The sequence below is a fragment of the Lepus europaeus genome, chromosome 19, assembly GCF_033115175.1.
Source record: "Lepus europaeus isolate LE1 chromosome 19, mLepTim1.pri, whole genome shotgun sequence".
NCBI lineage: Eukaryota > Metazoa > Chordata > Mammalia > Lagomorpha > Leporidae > Lepus > Lepus europaeus.
The window spans coordinates 18,134,447-18,157,558 of record NC_084845.1 but is presented as its reverse complement, the minus strand read 5'-3'; the positions used below and the strand labels follow the sequence as shown (position 1 = coordinate 18,157,558).

General features: G+C 47.8%; 1 protein-coding gene across 5 annotated transcripts in view; it reads left to right on the top strand.

The window, feature by feature from the left end:
- The first annotated feature begins 13,057 nt into the window (after positions 1-13,057).
- DPY19L3 (dpy-19 like C-mannosyltransferase 3) overlaps positions 13,058-23,112 on the top strand; it is a 90,135-nt gene continuing 80,080 nt past the window's right edge. For 2 of the 5 annotated variants that reach the window (XM_062178015.1, XM_062178011.1), the window contains exons 1-3: positions 13,615-13,685; positions 14,610-14,751; positions 18,155-18,288. In XM_062178015.1, coding sequence (XP_062033999.1) covers positions 14,646-14,751; positions 18,155-18,288 — 240 coding nt within the window. In that variant the 5' untranslated portion in view covers positions 13,615-13,685; positions 14,610-14,645. Of the gene's footprint in view, positions 13,138-13,614; positions 13,694-14,609; positions 14,752-18,154; positions 18,289-23,112 lie in introns of those variants that run through there. The other 3 variants (XM_062178012.1, XM_062178014.1, XM_062178013.1) reach the window with 3 other exon arrangements.

Sequence of the window (23,112 nt, the reverse complement as noted above, 5' to 3'; positions counted from 1 at the left end):
TAGGGGGAGTGAAAAATTTACACTGCCTGTGTAAATCAGAGCTATGAGTTGAAAACCTTGGAAAGGAACCTTCGAATCACACGGGTTTGTGTTAAAAGACAGAATACCCGATGGGAGACCAGGAGAAGCACCTGGCTCCTAGCTTCAGATCAGCACGGTGCGCCAGCCGCAGCGGCCATTGGGGGCTGAACCAATGGAAAAAGGAAGACCTTTCTCTCTGTCTCTCTCTCTCACTGTCTACTCTGCCTGTCAAAAAAAAAAAAAAAAAAAAAAAGATACTCGGGATAACCTATCCCTTAAAATATACCCAGAAAAGACAAACCTGTTTTTTCAGCACCTGGAACATTGTACGCAGTTCACGTTACATCTCAGAAAATAACAGTCCAGGAGAAAGTGCTAAAACATTGCCCTGGTTCCATCGTGTTCAGTTCATGTAATCATTGATACAGAATTCTTCTTTTGCACCTATAAACTGCCAGTAAGGGCTTATTTGCACCTGCCATGTGGGATACAAGAAAAACATGAGAAATGGCCCTTTTCCCAAGTAAGCGTAAGAGCTGGCTGCATTGGCAAAACTCAGGCCCTGAGAAAGAGAATCCTACCCTGGGTTGTGCACACGCGGTATAATCCGCCGCTGGCTGGATGGGAGTGCGTGCTGTGCGTGGGAGTGCTTCAGGGAGGCAGTTCCTGGAGAAGGTATGGCATGGTCTGTCCCAGGCTGTGCACGGTTCTCACAAGGAAGCCGTCCCCTAGCTGTCTCACAAGGACGTTTCATCTGCAGGACTCTGGTGCAGAGCAGTCGGCGCTTCTGAAATGAACCCAGAGCCTGTCCAGGTGCCAGCCTCTCTGGCTGCCCTGCAGGCCCAGGCTGTCACCTGCCACACGTTCTTGTGATCAGATAGGGAAATAGCAAACATGGGGGCCACAAATCAGCACTTTTGTTTAACCCAGTCTGCTGGCCTTGAGGTTAAGACTCCCCTTGGAACACTGTATCCCACACTGAAGTGACTGGGTTTGAGTCCCGGCTCTGCTGGCAGGCAGCAGGTGATGGCTCCATTACTTGGGTCCTCATGTAGGAGACCCAGATGCAGTTCCAGACTCCTGGCTCCAGACTACCCCAACCTGGCAGGCATTTGGGAAGCAAACCGATGGGTGGGAGCTCTGCCTCTCTCTCTCCCTCTCCTCTCATCCCCTCACCCTTCCCCTCTGCCTCTTAAATAGTGAAAAAAGAAGACAGAGAATCTTGCCTATACAGTTAGTTGAATTTACACAGCCCCATTCAGCTGATCTACCCTAACATTTAACACCTACAAATTGAGTTGCTAAATGTCACTGAGATTCTTGTGGTTAAACCTACCCAAAAAACTTGATTTCCATTTATAAAAAAGATCTATTTTTCTATGAAGTTGGGGTTGGAGGGGGGATTACAATTAGGAGTCTGCATTTAGGACCTGATCAGATACTTTTATTTAGTTTTTTAAATTTATTACAGAGACCAAAAGACAGAGACAGAGAGATCTTCTATCTACTTCTGTCTCTCCTCAGATGCCTGCAAAAGCTGGAGCTGGGCCAGGCAAAAGCCAGGAACCCAGAACTCCACTGAGGTCTCCCACAAGGGTGGCAGGAACCCAACTCCCTGAGCCATCACTGCTGCCCCCCACGGTGTGCATTAGCAGGAAGCTGGAGTCAGAAGTGGGGCCAGGACTTGAACCCAGGAAAGCTGCCAATATGCGATGTAGGTGCCCCAAGCAACTTCTTAACCACTTTACCAAACACCCACCCACCCCCCAGATATCCTTTAGATTGATTTAATTTTGTATTTTCTTTGAAAGGCCAGAGACCGAGATCTTCCATTTCCTGACTTTCTCTCAAAATGCCTGCAATAGCTGGGTCTTCCGTGTAGATGGCAAGAGCTCAAGTATTTGAGCTTGGTCCCTTGACTGATACTAATAACAATGACTTGTTCTGGTCCTGCTTCTTAGCCCAAAGCCGTTCCCCCACACCAGCTTCTTCATCATTCTTACACTGCCTGCGTTTAAGGGTTTATTATCATCAATGAAACAAATAGTGTACACGAAGCAATACACATTCAGCCATAACCTAAAAAGCTAGATACTTCCCACCTGAGTTGTGGCAGGCACTGCCAATTGCTCCCCAACATCCATTTTTCTCTTCCATGGTGGTAAGGTTTCTGGCTGCATTTCCAGCCTCCCTTGCAGCCACACAAGGCCATGTGACTACATCACAGCTAAGGGGACATAAATAGTGATATAAGATACTCCTGGTTTTGCTTTTAAAATGAAAGGGAGTTCCATCCCTTTCCCTTTCTTGCTGGTTTGTATCTGAACGTGGTGGTGAGCCACAGAACTTGTAAATCTCAAAAACAACAAAAGGCTCAATAGATATTTCTCAAAGAAGATACACAGATGACCAATGAGCATAGGAAATGATGTCCAACATCACTAATCATTAGGAAAATGCAAATCAAAACTGCAGTGAGGGGTGAGCATTGTGGTACAGGGGGTTAAGCCTCTGCCTGAGTCACCCACTGCTTCACTTTTGATCCCTGCAAACACACCTGGGAAAGCAGTGGAAAATGGCCCAAGTACTCGGATCCCTGCCACCTACGCAAGAGACCCCGATGGAGCTCCTGGTTGCAACCTGGCCCAGCCCCAGCTGTTGCAGCCACCGGGGAGTAAACCAGCAAATGGAAGAAACACTTTCTCTCTCTCTCTCTCTCTCTCTCTCTCTCTCTCTCTCTCTCTCCTTGTCTCTCCCAGTCTTTAACTCTTTCAAATAAATAAATAAATAAATATTATAAAAAAACTAAAATGAAATGCTACCACACACCCATTAGGATAGCTACTATTGAAAAAAAAAAACCAGAAAATGACAAATGTTATGGATATAGAGAACTAGCACCCCGGTGCACTGTTTATGGGAATGTAAAATGGTACAGCCACTGTGGAAAACAGTATGGCAGCTCCTCAAAAAGTTAAAAATGCAATTACCATGTGATACAGCAATGTCTCTTCTGGGTATATACCCAGAATTGAAAGCAGGATCCCAAAGAGAGATCCATCCACCCATGTTCATACCAGCATCATTCACAGTAGCAGCAACCCAACATCAGTAGATGAATCAACAAAATGTGGGTTATCCATTCAATGGAGTATTACTTGGTCTGAAAAAGTATGTGTTACAATACGGATGAATCTTACAGACATTATGCTAAGAGAAATAAATCAGTCAAAAAAACACAAACACTGCACATTTCCATTGTGAGGTAGAAAGCAGAATGGTGTTTGCTAGTGGCCAGGGGATGGTGGAATGGGGAGTTACTATTTAATGGCCATAGAATTTCAGTCTTTCAAGTTGAAAAGTTGTGGAGGTGGGTAGGGTGATAGTTGCACAATACAGAAGCATTCATTGGCACAAAACTAGACAGTTAAAAGTCATCTGTATTAGACCACAATTTTAAAAAAATTTTTTTAAGATTTATTTGAAAGGCAGAGTTACAGAGACAGAGCTGGGGGAAGAGACAGAGACAGCGGTCTTCCATTCGCTGGTTCACTCCCCAAATGGCTGAGATGACCAGAGTTTGGCTGATCCAAAGCAAGGAGCCAGGAGCTTCCTCCAGGTCTCCCAAGTGGGTGCAGGGGCCCAAGCACTTGGGCCATCCTCTGCTGCATTCCCAGGCACATCAGCAGGGAGCTGGATGGGAAGTGGAACCACTGGGACTCCAACTGGTGCCCATATGGACTGCTGGCACTGCAGGTGGCAGCTTAAACCGCTATACTACAATACTGGCCCCCAGTTTTTAAAAAACTACAAAATATGTATGACATCCTGGTTACAAGGACCCTTGTCTGTGACACTGGAACTGAACTGCCTACATGACAGAAACATGAATGTCTTGTTTAAGCCACTGTTTCCTGAGGTGCTGTGTCAGCAGGCCATCCTGTATCCTGGTCCATACCGACTTCTCAGCTGCCATTTCTAGTGTTTCCCTCCCTGATCATCTCTGTACAGAGACCCCCAATAAAGGGAAAGGCACATTGCTGGGATGCCACCACACTAACAACACTAGCCTGGTGTTTTAATGTTCTGTTCTTTCTCCCTTCGTCTCCCTCCCACAGAAACTGTTTAGTCCATTTTCCTAATTTACTCTCTAGCACATGAAATTTTAATAGCATAGATGCACTGGATATCTATTTAAGTACTATATGTCTACCTGCTTCTTATATTAAAAAAATTACCCTATCACCATTTAGAGTACACATTCCTACATAAATGCAGTGGTGGTTCACTTAAATGGTAGCTGTGGGAAAAGATATTCCACACTTCATTTACTGGTGTCCTGTTTAAATAATTTTTAAAGGCTTATTTTATTTATTTGAAAGACACAGAGAGAGAGAAAGAGAGAAAGAGGACCACTTCCAACCACTGATTCACACCCCAAATGGCTGCAACAGCTGGGGCTGGGCCAGGCCGAAGCCAGAAGCCAGTAGCTCCATCCAAGTCTCCCTACATGGGTGGCAGGAGCCCAAGCCCTTGGGCCATCTTCCACTGCTTTCCCAGGCACATCAGCAGGGAGCTAGATCGGAAGCAGAGCAGCTTGGACGCATACCAGCGCTCCTGAACCATTCTTTGGAGCCTGAACAGCGGGTGTGGAATCCGGGGATCAGCTGGAATCCGGGGATCAGCTTCCTCCAGGCTCACGGATTGTTCCGGAGCTGCACCCTGACACTGACTGCATCCCTCCTTCCCTCCTGAGGGTCCTCAGAGAAGGCATTAGGAAATCATGTTAACCGAATTTGCAGAGGTTTAAAACGGGGAAATGGATGGGCAGATTAGCACAGATTCACAGGTACCCAAGGACTCTATAAAGGAGTTAGCAAACTATTTAAACATGATCAGTTTTGTTTCATTTTTTCCCTTAACACCCGCTAATCTTCTTCTATTTATCTGTCCCTTTTTCATTTCCATGGATACCACCTACACTTCTCTTCGTGTTCATGGTTAGAATAACTGTTGTAAGTGCACATTTTTGACTGAGGACACGGCGGAAGCTATTCGGGTAGACGGTGATGATTTATCACACGGGATTCTGTTGGATGTGATGACGGATAGGTATTAGCTGTTCTGGTTGCAGAGTCCATGGCCAGTGCCTTCAGTCTGTTTCTTTAGACTGCTCCCGTGTGGCTCTCGCCTCGCCAGGCAGACACCGGTGTCTAAATTTGTCCCTGCTAACAGACACCCAGGTGGACTGTCAGACTTGGGAGTTCTGGGTTTTTCAGGACTTCCAGCCAGAAATGGATGTGTTTCTAACACTCTCGAGTTCAGACACGTTATCATGCTCTAAGCTGTGGCTCAGGTGGTGCTGGGCTGGATTCTCGCCCTCAGGCTTCCTGGTGGACAGCGACCAGCTTTCCTGAAGGAGTTCTTATGCACAGGAAGGAGCTCACAGGTTTGATGGCAACTCTGTGGGCTCACAGTTGTCAGGACTCAAACTCTCCCCACAGCTGTGCGGAGACCGCAGCGAGTGGGTTCAGGCTTGACGTCAGTGATGCGCCCGTGATGGAGGTGACCAACTTTAGGGATTTGTGGTGACAGCTTCTTGATGACCTCTTTGAATTTTCAGTCAAGACATCAGGAAATGGGGCCCAGCATGGTGGCACAGTGGGTTAAGCCACCATGGGACGCCAGCATCCCATATTGCAACACATATTGGCTGCTCCACTTCCAATTCAGCTCCCTACTAATGTGCCTGGGAAAGCAGTGGAAGATGGCCCAAGGGCTTGGGCACCTGCCACCCAAGTTGGAGACCTGGACGGAGTTCCTGGTTCCAGGCTTCAGCCTGGCCCAGCCCCAGCAGTTGTGATCATTTGGGGGAGTGATCAGCAGATGTAAGATTGTGTGTTTGTGTGACTCTTTCAAATAAATAAAACAAATCTTGAACAACAAAGAAGAAAAGAGGAAGAAGAAGAAAAGTATGAAGGAGAAGGAGGAAAAGAGGAGGAGGAGGGGAAGGGGAAGCAGAGAAAGGAGAAGAGGCGGAGGAAGGGGAAGATGAGGAAGAAGGCATCAGAGAAGAAACCTTCTCTCTCAGGTCCCTGAAATGAGTTATACACAAAGAGTGCACACAGCAGTCCAAAAGGATGCAGGCAGAAGAGATCAGCATTCCATTTGTGTTACTTTAGTTCCATATCTATGTGTACCAACTGAGCAAGAAGACAAACATTTTTCTCTGATAAACACTGGATACCACTGCTCTGACTTCTCAGACACTTGAAAAGTCAGCCTTTGGACAAGGTGGAAAAATACAAATCTGATGACAGTACTATTAGAAACATACATGTAAGGAGCCAAACTCTCCTTAACCCAACACGTGCTCCTGCAGGGGAGGGAATACTGATCATGCTTAAAGATTGCACTGTGGCATAGCGGGTAAAACTACCACCTGTAGTGCTGGCATCCCATATGAGTGCTGGTTTGAGTCCTGGCTGCTCTACTTCAGATCCAGCTCTCTGCTATGGCCTGGGAAAGCAGTAGAAGATGGTCCAAGTCCTTGGGCCCCTGCATCCACTTGGGAAGACCCGGAGGAAGCTACTGGCTCCTGGCTTCGGATAGGCCCAGCTCTGGCCGTTGCAGCCAATTGGGGAGTGAATCAGCTCTCTCTCTGCCTCTCCTTCTCTCTCTGTGTAACTCTTTCAAATAAATAAATAAATCTTTTTAAAAAATCACTTTTCTCCAAAACATGCCTACACATTTTATACAATTCTAGTAAAAATATCATGGGTCTTTTTTTGGGAGGGAGGACCTGGTAAATGATTGTAAAGTATATTTGAGTGAATATATAAGCAAAACCTGCTAAACTGTATGTTTAAAAGATGTATAATGAAGGGTTAATTACTCTCCCAAATATCAGCACATTCTATACAGAAACAGTAATTAAAAACATGGGGAACTGTTAAGAAACTAGCTCTTTCTTTTAGTCATTTAGACATGCTAGTAAGTTTGTAAATACAGTTACTTATACACATAGCAGAATTTAGTGTGTGGTGTCAGAAATTCAAATCAGTAGGGAAGAATAAAATAGTAGACTATGCAATTACCAAAAAATACATCTGTTCTTTCTCACCCCTCATCAAATTGTTTTAAAATACCAGAATACGGTCCCAAGTGATCCACAGTCAATGCAATCCCCACCAAAATACCAACAGGGGCAGGAATTTGGCACAGTGGTTAGAACACTTCTTCTTCTTTTTTTTTAGATTTATTTATTTATTTGAAAATCAGAGTTGTAGAGACGCAGAGGGAGAGAGAGAGGGGCTCCATCCACTGGTTCACCGCCTAAATGGCCACAACACCCGGAGCTGGGCCAATCCAAAGCCAGGAGCTGGAAGCTTCTTCTCGGTCTCCCACATAGGTGCAGGGGCTCACGCCCTGCTTTCCCAGGCCATAGCAGAGAGCTGGATGGGAAGTGGAGCACCGGGACTCGAACCAGCGCCCACATGGGATGCAGGCACTGCAGGCGGCAGCTTTACCCACTGTGCCATAGTACCGGACCCCAGGATACTTCCCGAGACTCCCATATCCCACATTCGAGTGCCTGCATTTGAGTCCCCTGGGAGGCAGTGGGTGGTGGCTCAGGTACTGGGGTCACTGCCACCCATGTTGGGGACCCAGATGAAGTTCTAAGCTCCTGGATTTGGCCTGGCCCAGCCCAGCCCTGGCCGTTACAGGCATCTGGAGAAGGAACCAGTGGATAGAACATCTCTCCCTCTCTCTGCCTCTGCCTTTCAAATAAATAACATTAAAAAAAAATATTAAATAAACTGGTCAAAGAGCACATACAAAAAAAAATCATAGAAATAGAAACACTAAACACCTAATAAATCCAATTGTTGTCTTTATCTTCTTTTTTATTTTTTTTTATTTTTGACAGGCAGAGTGGACAGTGAGAGAGAGACAGAGAGAAAGGTCTTCCTTTTGCCGTTGGTTCACCCTCCAATAGCCGCCGCGGCAGCGCGCTGCGGCCGGCGCACCGCGCTGTTCCGATGACAGGAGCCAGGTGCTTCTCCTGGTCTCCCATGGGGTGCAGAGCCCAAGCACTTGGGCCATCCTCCACTGCACTCCCTGGCCACAGCAGAGAGCTGGCCTGGAAGAGGGGCAACCGGGACAGGATCGGTGCCCCGACCGGGACTAGATCCCAGTGTGCCGGCGCCGCAAGGCGGAGGATTAGCCTGTTGAGCCACGGCGCCGGCCATCTTTATCTTCTTAAAAAAGAAAAACATATAGGGGTGGCATCTGGTGTAGTGGTTAAGACACCACTTGTGATACCCACATCCCCTATCAGAGTTCCTGGATTTGAGTCCCAGCTCTGTTCTCAATTCCAGCTTTCTGCTCTTGCACACCCTGAGACACAGTAGTTAATGGCTCCAGTAATTGGATCTGCAGCTCATGTGGGAGACCTGGATTGAGTGCTTCAGCCTGGCCCAACCCCAACTGTGGACATTTAGGGAGTGAACCAAAGGGTGGGAGATATTTCTCCCATACAGTAATAATTTTTTAAGGGAAACAGGGGTGGGCATTTCGTGCAGCAGCTGTGTTGCCACTTGCAAGGACCACATCCCATCCTGGAGGGTGTGCTTTGAGTCCTCCATCGTCCACTTCCAATCCACCTTCCTATTCATGTGCACCTGGGAGACGGCAGATGATGGCCTACGTGCCACCCACATGGGAGAGCCAAATGGATCCAGTTTTTGGGCTGGCCCAGCCCTGACTGTTGCAGGCATTTGGGGAGTGAACTAGCAAGTGGAAGATCTCTCCATCTGTCTGTCTGTCCTTTAAATAAAATGAAAATAAATGAAAAACATACATGACTATGACATTATTTGTCACCCCAGATTGGCAGATTAAAAATACTCATTGTTGGCAAAGGCATGGAGAAATATGCAACATGTATAAATTTTTAACCTTGTGGAATCTAATTTGCCCATGTTTATTCACAATTTAGGATATGACTCCTAGAAATTCTATTTCTAGACATATCCTGAAGAATTACACAAATGTACTTACGTTCTTACAGCATTGCTAGTCATCACATAAAACCAGGAACAACTTAATATCCAATTAGGTGGGAATAAGTAGTGATGCATCCATACAGGGATTATTATTGTATCAGTCATCTACCATCATAAAACAAAACTACCCCAAAAGTCAGTGGCTGAAAGAAATAAACACTTGATTACCCTCAGAGTTTCTCTGTGTGAAGGTATTTGGGAAAGGCTTCAGTGGGCCTTTCTGCCTTGGGATCTTTGATGATGTCATCTGGAAGCTAAGGGGGAGCTAGCAGATCTACTTTCAGGATGGCTTACTCCCAAGGCAGGGAAAGTGGTGGTGGTGGTGGCTGCCAGAGGCCACTGGCTACCCAGCTGGCCCTGTCTGCAGTAGGGGTATCCCCATAACGTGGTATCTGACATCACCCCTCAGTCAGCAATCTGCAAGAGCCCAGAGCGGAACAGTGGTGTCTTTTATGACCCAGTTTCAGGAGTTTTCAGAGTATGAGCACTCCGTCAGTCACACAGAACAGCCATCATTCGGTGAGACAGGACTCTCCAAGGGAGATGCCCAAGGAGCAGGCATCATTGAAGCTGGCATCTAAAAGCCAAACAGCAGCTAGTCAGGTAAACAGAGTGTGAGAAGAACTCCCTGAGCTCTGGATGGCATTCATGTGAGTAGGAAGATGGGGCCAGGCGGGGCAGCAGAGCCTGACTCATGGCAGGACTTGCAAGCTCTGTTAGGGAGCTTAATAATAAAAACAATAAGGCATTGGAGGATACAGATTGTTAGATCACTGTGTTTATTACATGCAGGGCAGATTGAAGGATTGGGAGCAGCAAACAGGACTGAACGTAAGAAAACCAGTTAGGAGGTGACCAAAACAATCCAGACAAGAAATGGTAACTTGGATTAGTGACAGTTGAGATGTAGAAAAGACGGCAAGTTCTGAGGTAACTGAGAGATAAACTCAATAGGACTCAACATTTGATTGGATTACACAACTGGGAAGGGAGGAATCAGGGCTGGCTCCTAGGTTTTTCACTTGAGCAGTTATGCAGATGAAGCCCATGGAAGGAAAAGCAGATTTGGGGATAAGGAAAAAATCGATTTTTTAACCTGTTGAGTCTGCAGTGCTTGCACACATGGACATGTCCAGTAGGCAGTGAACATTCAGCACCCAGAGGTCACGAGGTATGCCTGGACATAAGTCTTAGCAGTTATCAGATTAGTGGAAATTGGAATCATAAGCCAAAAAAATCACTGATTTTAAGAGGAAGGGGAGGCCAGTGCCGCGGATCAACAGCCTAATCCTCCGGCTGTGGCGCCGGCACCCCGGGTTCTGGTCCTGGTCGGGGCACCAGATCCTGTCCCGGTTGCCCCTCTTCCAGGCCAGCTCTCTGCTGTGGCCAGGGAGTGCAGTGGAGGATGGCCCAAGTCCTTGGGCTCTGCACCCGCATGGGAGACCAGGAGAAGCACCTGGCTCCTGGCTTCAGATCAGCGCGGTGCACTGGCCACAACACGCTGGCCATAGCGGCCACTTGGAGGGTGAACCAACGGCAAAAGGAAGACCTTTCTTTCTTTCTCTCTCTCACTGTCCACTCTGCCTGTCAAAAAAAAAAAAAAAAAAAAAAGAGGAAGAGGAGCTGCAAGACTGAAAAGGAATTCCATAAAGGTAGAGAGAAGAAACTCCGAGAGAGTCTTATCACAGAAGGCAGGACTGATTTAAAGTGTTCATAATACTAAGCCAAGGAAATTTATAAAACTGGACACTGGGCCTTGGTGCTGTGGCATATGCAGGTTAAGCCTCCACCTGCGACGCTGGCATCCCATATGGGCACAGGTTCGAGTCCTGGCTACTCCACTTCCCATCCTTTCCCTAATGACCTCAGAAAAGCAGCAGAAAATGGTCCAACTGGTTGGGCCCCTGCACTCATGTGGGAGACCTGGAAGAACCTCTGGGCTCCTGGCTTCAGCCTGGCCCAGCTATGGCTGTCACAGCCATTTGGGGAGAGAACCAGCAGAAGAAACTCTCTCTTCCTCTCTCTGTAATTCTGCCTTTAAAATCAATAACATTCCGAACACGTGGCCTCAGATAAGCCAGTAGAATGGGAGAGCTCTCGCCCTTTGTAACCATAGATACTGCTATGCGAAGGATGTGATGAAAAGCGCTCATGACTTCCTGCACGGCACTTCTCAAGGTGTGCTGGGCACAGAAGTCACCTGGGCAGCACTTTAACTTCAGCCCCTGGCTTACCAGGTCAAGGGTACGGCCTAAGAGTCTGCGTGTCTCAGAAGGTGCCCGAAGATGGCCGTGACAGGTCACAGACCACACTCTGAGTAGCAAACTTTACTGAGCAGAGAATCAACTGAACTTTGATTCTGATTCCGTAGGTCTGGGAGAGGGCCTGGTAACCAGCATTTCTTACACGCCCCCTGGTCATGGTGCTGACGACGGGGCATCTCCCTCACACCACGCTTCTCGTGCTGTACAACTCCACTCTTGCTGGCTGCCGCAGAGAAAAGGCCAAGGAATCCATCCGGGCCTCCAGACATATTGCAAGGACCTGCAGACCACTGAGGTCACAGTTCCTTCCCTTTAGCCTTCCTTCCTGACTCCTTGGCGCATGGGAAGAAGTTGGGACAAGGGCGTATACCCATTTACCCAGCACCCCCAGTATCAGAACTCAAGACTCCTCGCCAAGACTGTCAGCAGTGGGTGCCCCACTCTTATCTAATGTCACCATCTTTGTCTTGCTTGGTAAAGCCATTCCACGAAGACTCTTTCCTTTACTCAAGGGCTGCACCTATCACAACAGTCAAATCTCCCCCAATTTAAGTAGAAAAACCCTGTGCAGGAAGAGGGAGAAATCAACTCACGTATGCACTTATTACACACACAAACGTACTGTGCGTGAGGCACCTTCACGTGAGACAGTCCCCGCCCTCGCGTCCACGTGAGAAGAAACCAACAACCACGTTGAAACCCAAGTGCCATCTGAAGAGCCAGCTGGCGTTTTCATTACAGCCACGCAGCAGGCACCTCACACGGTTCCTGCAGACACACAGGGAAGGCGAAAGATCTCCAGCAGGGTCGCAATTGGGGAAGGCTTCCTGGAGGAAGCATCCCCACACGAAGCCTCTGCACAGCCCACAGGTCCCAGAGGGCCGCTCTCGATTGAAAAAAATAATCAAAAAAAAAAAAAAAAAAAAAAGAGCCAGCCTGCCCTTTGAGCCTGTGTTGACAAACAGAAGGTTTCACCTATTGTTTTTCGCGGTGTAACGAAGAGACCCAGGAATAAAAGGCAGAAATCTACACTCAGAAAAGCCATATTTCTCCAGGAAGAGACGAAGGGGAGACCGCAGCGGGAACTCTCCCACAGCTCTGCGGTGGAACCCGGCCCGCAACCCGGGAAGCTGGGACAGGGCCGGGGCCTCACCGCGAGTCCCGTGGGCTGAGGCCCCGGCCGGCCGGCAGGCGGCCAGAGGTTTCCAAGAATGGCCCACTGCGAAGCCTGGACCGGGGGCTCTGGACCGGGCGGCTGCGCCCCACCGCTCGCCGACCTGCGGCGCCCCTCCGCCGGGGCAGCTGGGACCCTGCTCTCCAGAGCCACACCTCTCGCCTTGGTCAGGGGTGACGGGCGCCCGCGTAGCCAAAGTTTCTCGTCCCGCTGACCACATCGGCGGCCGGGAAGCTCAACCGGCAGTAAGGGGCGGGCACAGCGGCCGGAAGTGCGCCGCTTCCTTCCGGCCGGCGCCGCACGAGACTGGGCGGGGCGCCGCGGGAGGGGGCGGGGACTCGCCTTGACGGACGGCTCTTCGGGCCTATGGATGCGGCCGCGGCGGCCCGGCCTTTTTCCCCGGCCCGCCCCTTCCCCGGGGCGGTCGACGCCCCTCCAGCCCCCCATTTGCAGGGTGTAGCACAAAGCTCCGCCGCTGCCTGCTCCGCCCTGTCCTCGCGGCGCGCTGCGGCCCGACGTGCGGCCCCGCCCCCGAGGCCCTCGGCGCCGCCTCGCCCGGCCGGCCTCCTTCCCCGTCCGGAGCCGCGCGTGAGGACGGCGGAGGCCGCAGGTCTGTGGCTGCGTGTCGGGCCGCGCGGGGCCGCGCAGTCGCCAGGCTGCCGCGGCGGGCCCCGAGGGTCCCGCGGGGCGGGCGGGAGCCGGCTGCACCGTCGCGGGAGGCGCGGCCGCGGCGGCTCGGGGCGTCCCGGAGGGACCCGGAGCGCCCGCGGCCGCGCGAGAGGCGGGGTCCGGGCCTGGGAGTCGCGAGTGAGGAAGTTTGCGGGGCGACTTCTCCGCAGTTGGCCGCGGGGCGGGGCGAGGGCCCGCGCTCTGTCCCGGGAGCCCCGGAGCCGGGGCGGAACTTCTCGGGCACCCAGGGGTGGGGATGCTAGGTGCTGCGCGCGCGGAGCGCAGGTGCGCGGGCCCGGGGATGCGCGGCCTGCTGGTGGTCACTGTCAGGGACAGAGGACTGCTTGCGAGTCCCCCTGTGAAGCGCTTAATGAGGACAGCTTTCCTGTTCATTTAACGGGGCAACTTTGTTTCACAGTTGCTGGGACCCCGGCGGTGCCTGACACGTAACTGGCCCACTTCGTAGGTGTTGATGTTCTGTCTCCCCTGGTGAGAAGGTAGCAATGGTGGAATTTAAGTCGCTGCCCCCTTTATAGAGGGCGTGACTTGAGGTTCGGGTCACCTCCCAGGTGACCCCGCAGTGTTCCAGCCTCTCGGTGTCCAGCGTTTACAATTAAGTCTGCCTGCCGTGAATGAACGAGTTGTATCCTGTTGGTCGGTCCTGTCCTATCGGGCGAGTTCTCTCTACCTGTAGCAATTAATAAAAACTGCTGAAACAAACATGTCAGGCTTACTGGTCGTATTGTATAGATGATGAGGAAGACGCTCTTCGTCCCTGCGGGGAGTGAAGCCAGGTGTTCCCGGGGACTGGCAGCCGCTTACTCACTGCCAGCGCACCCCCGCCTCCCACTCGCAGCTTCCAAAACCAGGCTCCGGCTCCCTGCCGATCCTCCCACTGGTGCTCCCCGGCAGAGCAGCTGCCCTGATTGGCACACCCCCGCCCGCAGCACCACTGAGGCATATCCCCGAGGCTGGCAGTGTGAATTGTTTTAGAGAACATTCGGATACCCAAGACAAAATATTTCAGCTCTTCTGAGCCTGCCTGTCAACAAATTTACTCTTGAATACCTCCCACGTGGTCAGCTCTGAGCGGTGCGAAGTTATATAAAACTGTCTAGTTATGTGACAGATTGCATGGTAACTGCCCTGGCTCAGGGAGGGAAAAGATCCGCAGGGAATTGGAGCTTCCTGGAAGAAGGGCAGAGGCTTGTCCCCGTCCTGGCTCCGGACAGCAGGTGCTTCGTGAATGTGGTTACGTGCGTATTCCTGTTGCCGCCTGCGTAGCCTTGCAGGCTGATTTGGATGGGAAAGTGACCTAAGTGGACTTGGGGAGCATGGGTGGGTACAGAGTGTGTGGGAAGAGACGACGGTGATGACACGTGGATGGGCCATTCATGTCTCTGTTGTTTGTAGGAGCGCTTGGAAGAACAATGCGTGTGAGTCTTTGACATGATGATATCCATCCGGCAGAGAAAAGAAATAAAAACCACAGACGTTTCTGAGCATTTTCCAGTACAAGAAGAAAATGTGAAGTTGGAAAATAAAGTGCCATCTGGTAGGTGATTTAAACTTAAGCAGTATTTTGGATTGCTTTTATTCCTGTAAATTAAGATATTCTCCAATAGGGCAAAAATTAGATAGACCTAACAGTTGAATGAATATGTTCTGGTACCCTGATAACTCTGATTGCAGTCTGATTATCTTGGCTTTACAGAGCTTTGAGGAAAGCTGGTATGTTGCTTTGTTCGTTAGCTTCCGGTCATATAAAATCTGATTCTTTGACTCTCTAAAGCAATGCTTGTCCCTGCCAGATTTTAGAATATTCCTAATTTTTTTGTCTTATGTGTGTGTTCACCTAGTCACCCTCACCTTCTCAGCTAATTTCCTTATTTCTTTAAAATATTGAAAAATGAGGGCCGGTGCTGTGGCATAGTGGGTGAAGCAACCGCTTGCACTGCCTGAATCCCATATGGGCGCCATTTCGAGACCCGGCTGCTCCACTTCTGATCGAGCTCTCTGCTATGGCTGGGAGAGCAGTTGAGGATGGCCCAAGTCCTTGGACCCCTGCACCTGCATGGGAGACCTGGAGGAGACTGGCTCCTGGCTTCAGATCGGTGCAGCTCCAGCCATTGCAGCCATCTGGGGAGTGAACCAGTGGAAGGAGGCCTCTCTCTCTCTCTCTCTCTCTCTCTCTCTCTCTCTCCTCTGTGTAACTGTGACTTTCAAGTCAAATAAATAAATATTTTTTAAAAATATTGAAAGGTGAGAGGCTGGCACTGTGGTGTAGTGGGTAAAGCTGCTGCCTGCAGTGCTGGCATCCCACGTGGGCACCGGTTCTAATCCCAGCTGCTCCACTTCTGATCCAGCTCTCTGCTATGGCCTGGGAAAACAGTGGAAGATGGCCCAGGTGCTTGGGCCCTTGCACCCACATGGGAGACCCAAAAGAGGCTCCTGGCTCCGATTGACCCAGCTCTGGCCATTGTGGCCATTTGAGGAGTCAGCCAGTGAATGGAAGACCTCTCTCTGCCTCTGCCTCTGCTTCTCTGTAACTCTGCCTTTCAAATAAAATAAATCTTTTTTTAAAAATTTAAAATGTTTTATTTATTTTCTATGAGATTCCTGAACTTTTCTGTTTTTATTGAGAGGAGAAGAGGAAGGGAGTGATCATAACTTGGTAAATTGTATAATGCTGAGGATTTGATAAGAGATATCAGATGGCATTCATGACCATCTTTTTACCTTTGAGTTACTTTCATAAATAAGCATAGTCAAGATTTGAAAAGAAAACATGAAACGTTTCGTTGACCACTTTGGATATCTCAAAGAATTTATGTTTGTAGCCATGTTAATTCTTACCAGCCAGAGCTAGTAAGATAACTTGGGGAAACAATTTAATTAAATAAAAATGATCTGTACTGGGAGGAGATACTACCAGCAGTTACTGGATTGCCCACAAAGTATTTTCAAAAGTACTTTTTTTTTTTTAACCTCTGAAGGCAGGGCCCAGCAATTTGCTTTATTTGTTTATTTAGAAGATTTTATTTGAGAGGCAGAGTTACAGAGAGAGGGAGAGACAGAGAGAGAGGTCTTCCATCCACTGGTTCACTTCCCATATGGCTGCAACAGCCTGAGCTGGGCTGATCTGGAGCCAGGAGCTTCTGGGTCTCCCAGGTGGGTACAGAGACCCTGTCACTTGGGCCTTCTTCCACTGCTTTCCCAGGCCATTAGCAGGGAGCTGGATAGGAAGGAGAACAGCTGAGCCATGAACTGGTGCCCGTGTAGGATGCTGGTGCTGCAGGCAGAGACAACGCACTGTGCCACAGTGTCGGCCCCAAAGTACTTTTTGAACACCTCATGCAGTGGAAGTTCAAGTTTGTCTTCCTTTTAAATTAAAACATAATTTGGGGGATTGTTCACTTTACCCAAGAAGTATTTACTCATGTCAGAAATTTTAAGAATCCTGAAAAGTAAAAGAAAAGTGAAAAAGAAGGAAAAGATACTCGCACTAAGCACCCACCCTGAGCCAGCCCCCTATGAGGCTTTTTCTTGTTGTCTTAGTGTTGTCTGCACATGCGTCCCCATGAACATTCATTTTTAGTTTTGCAAAGCGGACATCTTCATACTGTTCCGTAAATCGTTACTTTTATTATAAGCATGAGTCAGTTTATTTAAAAAAATAATGTCTCTGTATAGTCTACCATTGTGTGGCTGCAGCAGAACTTAACTAATTCCTTGTTGAATTCCTTGTTAAGATGGGTTGGTAATCACCAGAAATGTGGTAAGTACCTTTGTGGCCAAGACTTTCATAATTTCCTCTAGTAAATGCCTGGATGTAGGATTCCTGGTCAGATGGTGTGCTTGACTCAGTGGCTCCCTGTTGTCATTGCAGAGAGGAGCCAGTTTGTTCCTCTACAGCAGTGTTTGAAGATGTCTGTTTTCCATACATGTATCAAATGCTATGAAATCAGCCAAGATTTTTTTTTTTTTTTTAAGATTTATTCATTTGAAAGTCATAGAGTTACACAGAGAGAAAAGGGGAGACGGGGGTGGGGGGGTCTTCTGTCCTCTAGTTCACTCCCCAAGTGGCCACAACGGCCAGAGTTGCACCAATCTGAGGCTAGGAGCCAGGAGCCAGGAGTTTGCTCTGGGTCTCCCATGTAGGTGCAGGGGCTCAAGGACCTGGGCCATCCTCTGCTGCCTTCCCAGGCCATAGCAAGGATCTAGATCAGAAGTGGAGCAGGCAGCCCCACCTGCTGCGCCACAGTACCTGCCCCAAGATGTTTTTAAAGTATAGCTTATTGCTTTGATTTGCATTTCATTGACACTACTGAATTGAAATGAATTTAAACATCGCTTCTCTGTCTGTTGGCCATTTTGTCTTTCATGTATCACCTATTATTCGTGTCCTGAATCTGTTTGCTACTGGAATGTTCCTTTTTTTAATTATCTTGAAGTATTTGTTTTATAGTAAAGATATTCATGGGCTACAAGTATTTTTCCTGTTTTATATGTTCTTTGAGTTATTGTGGATTATGTTTTCCTGTGGACTTTCTAAAGCTTTTAAGTAATCAAGTTTTTTGTCAGCTTTTAATGAGTAAACTACACATTGTAAGTAGATCATCTGAAAGGTTGCTTACACCCTAGATGTGTAATGCATTCTTTCCTCATTTAACAGACTTCCTAATTAAATGATAGTTGTTCATCGATGCTGGATATAGGCATAAATAAAGTCACGTACTTGTCCTTGAGATAGTCACATTCCAATTGGCAAAAAGGAAGCCTGGACAGTGAGGTACAGTGGAGTAGAAACTGTAATACAAGAGCAAAAACAAGTGTGTGGAATCACCAAAGGAGCCTCAGATTGCAGGTGACAAGGGAGGTCTCACCAGTGACAGGCAGGTGGAAATGGTGACTTCTTTTTACTAACCCAGATATTACCTGTTTTGTGTTTTGTAAAGGTTGTACCAGTAGAAGATTATGGAAGATTGTATCATTTACAGTTGGTGGAACCGTTGCCCTTTGCATGGGACTTCTTACGTCTGTCTACCTTGCCACATTACATGAGAATGATTTGTGGTTTTCTAATATCAAGGTATGGGGTTTTTGTGATATTGTATGATGTACTCATCAGTGTTTCCAGTAGTGAGCCATGTAGGTGAGTGACTACCACAGTGTGGTTTTGCTATGAAGAATCTAATCTCAAGGCTTTGGTCCTTCCTGTTTTAAAATAACATATCATAATTTTTATAATCAAGTGAGTTTTCCTTTTCATCAACTTAATTCTGATTATATAACAGTTCCTCTAAACTACAGTATTTTTTTCACAGTGGATTATGAAATTGGTGCAGTAACATTTTTTAATGAAATCAGAAAATGATGCTGTTATATATCATAGAGTTGAGAATTGTTTTGTGACCTTGTAATTGCATGTATGCATGTACAAACTGAGTCCCATCAGAAGTTTTTTTTTCTGTTGGTTGCAATAGGGGGAAGGAAAAAAAATCAAAAGCCAGTACTTTAAACTGTGGGTTGTTTTTTTTTTTTTTTTTAAGATTAATTGATTTGAAAGGCAGAGTGACAGAGAAAGGGAAGAGATGAATACAGATCTTCCATCTACTGGTTCTCTTCCTGAATGCCTACAATAACCAAAGCTGGAAAATGCAGTGAACCATAAAATGGGATTGCTCTTTCTGTCTCTATCCCCCCCAACTGTCTCGCCACCTCTCAAAATATAAATAAATAGGTCAGCTTGTTTTGATGCATACCTTTTTCATGTTAGCCATTTTCTGTGAACTTTTTGGAGACCCCATTTGTGCATGGCTTTTTAAATTTCTTGTATCAAAATGAACTTTTTAATTGCATTTTCTATGAACCTGTTGAAGCACCCTCATGTTTCATGATCTCTTACCTCATTTACATGGATTCTAATGATCAGTTGGTTGCAAAAGTAAATACTTACTTTCAAAGCCCAAGATTTATCATCTATTATGAGAATCTTCAGGAGAGCTGATTGAAGGACAGGCGTTTGGCCTAGCATTTAAGGTAACTGTATTCCCATATTGGGGTGCCTGGTGTGATGGCAAGCTCTGGCTCCTGACTCCATTTTCCTACTAATGCAGACCCTGGGAGGCAGTGGTGATGGCTCAAATGGTTGTGTCCTTGTCACTTACATGGGAGACCTGGATTGAGTTCCTGAATTTGGCACCAGCCCAGCCCTGGCCATTGAGGGCATTTTGGGAGTCAACCAGTAGAAGGGAACTCTCTGTCTCTTTCTCAAATAAGTAAATACAATTTTAAAAAGAAGGAAAGAAAAGGAATTGATGCAGTATCTAAAGGCATTTCCTGGCCAGTGCCACGGCTCACTAGGCTAATCCTCCGCCTGCGGTACTGGCACACCAGGTTCTAGTCCCAGTCGGGGCGCCGGATTCTGTCCCAGTTGCTCCTCTTCCAGTCCAGCTCTCTGCTGTGGCCAGGGAGTGCAGTGGAGGATGGCCCAAGTGCTTGGGCCTTGCACCCGCATGGGAGACAAGGAGGAAGCACCTGGCTCCTGGCTTCGGATCAGCGTGGTGCACTGGCCACAACGCGCTGGCCATAGCGGCCACTTGGAGGGTAAACCAACAGAAAAAGGAAGACCTTTCTCTCTGTCTTTCTCTCTCTCACTGTCTAACTTTGCCTGTCAAAAATAATAATAATAATAATAATAAAGGCATTTCCCAGGGAAAGTTTTCTACAACCTCTTGAGCTTTGGTCCTGTTATTGGAATGATTCTCCAAAGGAAACCTCTTTGAATGACATATAATTTCTATGAATAACTTCAAGTATGATTTTATTTATTATTTGAAAAGCAGAGAGAGAAATGGAGAGATCTTTTATCCTCTGGTTCACCCCCTAAATGCCACAACAGTTGGGACAGGGCCTCATTCCAAGTATCCCACATGGTGGCAGGGACCCAATTTCTTGAGCCATCACCTGCTGCCTCCCAGGTGAGCATGCCAGGAATCTGGTATCAGTAGTGAGGCTGAGACGTGGAACCCAGGCGCTCTGATATGGGATGTGGGTGTCCAGATGGTGTCTAAGCTGCACTAAATGCCTGCCCCATGGTTTTTTTTTTTTTTTTTTTTTTTTAAGATTTATTTATTTATTTGAAAGTCAAAGTTACACAGAGAGAAGAAAGGCAGAGAGAGACAGAGGTCTTCCATCTGCTGGTTTGCTCCCCAATTGGCCATAAGGGCCATAGCTGTGCCGATCCGAAGCCAGGGGCTTCTTCTGGGTCTCCCACATGGGTGCAGGGCCCAAGGATTGGTCCATTTTCTACTGCTTTCCCAGGCCACAGCAGAGAGCTGGATTGGAAGTGGAGCAGCTGGGACTTGAACCAGTGCCCATATGGGATGCTGGCACTGCAGGCGGCGGCTTTACCCACTATGCTTCAGCGCTGGCCCCTCATGTGTTTGTTCTTAAAATCTGTCATCTCACCTTATGAGTATAGCATGTGTCTAAGTGTATATATTTACATGTTATCAAGGCATCAAAGGATAATAATTCTTATTGTTGGGTAATAGTTGGTAGTCTTGTCAAGAAAAATTTTACTCACATCTCTTTAGTACTTCAGATTCCCTAGAATTAAGCAGTGTGGTGCTTGTTTACTAACATAGGTATCTTGAATAAGGGCTGAGCCATCCCTGTGTGGGCGTAGAGCCACAATTAAACACAAATAACTGCTTAGCAAGAAGACACGTGGAAGAGATTATGTAACAGTTGTAACTACAAGTTAATTTTTAAAGATTGATTTATTATTTGAAAGGCAAAGTGACAGAAAGGGAGAGAGACACAGAGATCTTTCATTCATTGGTTCACTCCCCAAATGGCCACAACAGCTGGGGCTTGGCCAGGCCGAAACCAGGAGCCCAGAACTTCATATGGATCTCCTGTGTGGGTAGCAGGAGCCCAAGTACTTGAGCCATCTTCTGTTGCCTTCCTAGGCACAGTAGCTGGGACTCAAACGGGCACTCTGATACGGGCTGCTGGCAGGGCAAGCAGCAGCTTAACCCATTGCCACCATAACTCCAGCTTGATAAACTCTAAGTTTAACTCTTTAGCTTAAAGCTTACGGTGGCCTTGCCAGTGTGCTTACGTAAAATAACACATCCTCAAGAAACCTGAGCATCTTTGATTCCCTTCTTTACTTGCACTGGGTTAAGGAAGCTGTCACACTTTCACCTGTCTTTACTGAGTACCTGCTCTGTGGATAACATTGAATTAAACACTGGGGAACCTGGAATGAATAACAGATTCCTGGATCTGGCAACAGATTTTCCAGCATGATAAATGTGTTCAGTAAAATATATATTTTAAAACCAATCTGTGTAGAATCCCAGTATATTTCTTTTTTTTAAGACTTATTATTGGGGGCCGGCGCCGTGGCTCACTTGGTTAATCCTTTGCCTTCAGCGCCGGCATCCAATATGGGCACCAGGTTCTAGTCCTGGTTGTTCCTCTTCCAGTCCAGCTCTCTGCTGTGGCCCAGGAAGGCAGTGGAGGATGGCCCAGGAGGAAGAACCTGGCTCCTGGCTTCGGATTGGCGCAGCACCGGCCATAGTGGCCATTTGGGGAGTGAACCAACGGAAGGAAGACCTTTCTCTCTGTCTCTCTCTCTCACTGTCTATAACTCTACCTGTCAAATAAATTTTTAAAAAATAGAGAAAAATACTTACTTTTATTTATTTGAAAGACAGTGTTACAGAGAGAGGTAGAGACAGAGAGAGAGGTCTTCCATCTGCTGGTTTACTCCCCAGATGGCCACAATGGCCGGAGCTGAACCGATCCGAAGCCCAGAACCAGGAACTTCTTCCTGGTCTTCGTGTGGTTGCAGAAGCCCAAGGACTTGGACCATCCTCCGCTGCTTTCCCCAGCGCATTAACAGGGAGCTGGATGGGAAGTGGAGCAGCCAGGACTCAAACTTGTGCCCATATGGAATGCTGGCACTGCAGGCTGGGGCTTTAACCCACTGCACCACAGCCCTGGCCCCTCAGTAAATATGTATTGAGTACCTACCACCCTGGAGAAGGTTACAGGCAAGTGCTTGGACAATGACAGGATGTGCAAAGTCATAGTGCTCTGATGCAGAGGGACAGTTCTGAGAGCAGATCAGAGGGTCACCAGAACCCCTCCTAGGAAGGTCAGTTTGCTAGAGGGAGTGATGGTTAACAAGACCTGCAGGGTGGGTAAGAGTTAACGAGGCAGCCTGGAGAGGAAAGGTGAGTGTCATGAGGGAGAAACATGTGAAGGAAATTCAAGATGAGAGCCTTGGAAGTGGTGGGCATTGCGGGAGCACAGACAGGGAGGGGGCTGCACTGGGAGTGGGGAACTGCGGAGACCTGTCGTCTGTGCCTCAGAGCTCAAGCCACCTCTGCATGTGGTCATGAGCCCTGGTGTAATGGGGCAGTGTTGTCGTCTGTTAGGATTTTAGAAGGATGGCTTGGCCTATAGTGTGGGGAACAGAGCTGAGAAGGACAAAGCTGAAACCATAGAAACTGCCGAGATAACCCAATTTAGTGGATCCATCAGTAACTGAATGTCCAATTAGCATATGTAATAAATGAGTAACTACAGCTTTGAGTGTGATACGGAGCTCAATTCTGATGCAGGGAACGATTTCAGAAAGAGAATGAAAATAAATCATATGGTAGAAGTCAACTGGATGACTAGGAGGCTACTTGTGACGGGGAAGTTAAGCAGACCACTTTGGGACAAGGCGTGCCAACCAAGGTTTAGATGAAAAGAGGGAACCAGCCAAGTCAAGATCTGTCAGAACATTTGTTTTTTAAATTTATGTGATAAGCAGAGGGACAGAGGGATCTTCTATTCACTGGTTCACTCCCCATATGTCTGCAAACAGCCTGGAAGCCTAGGACTGTAT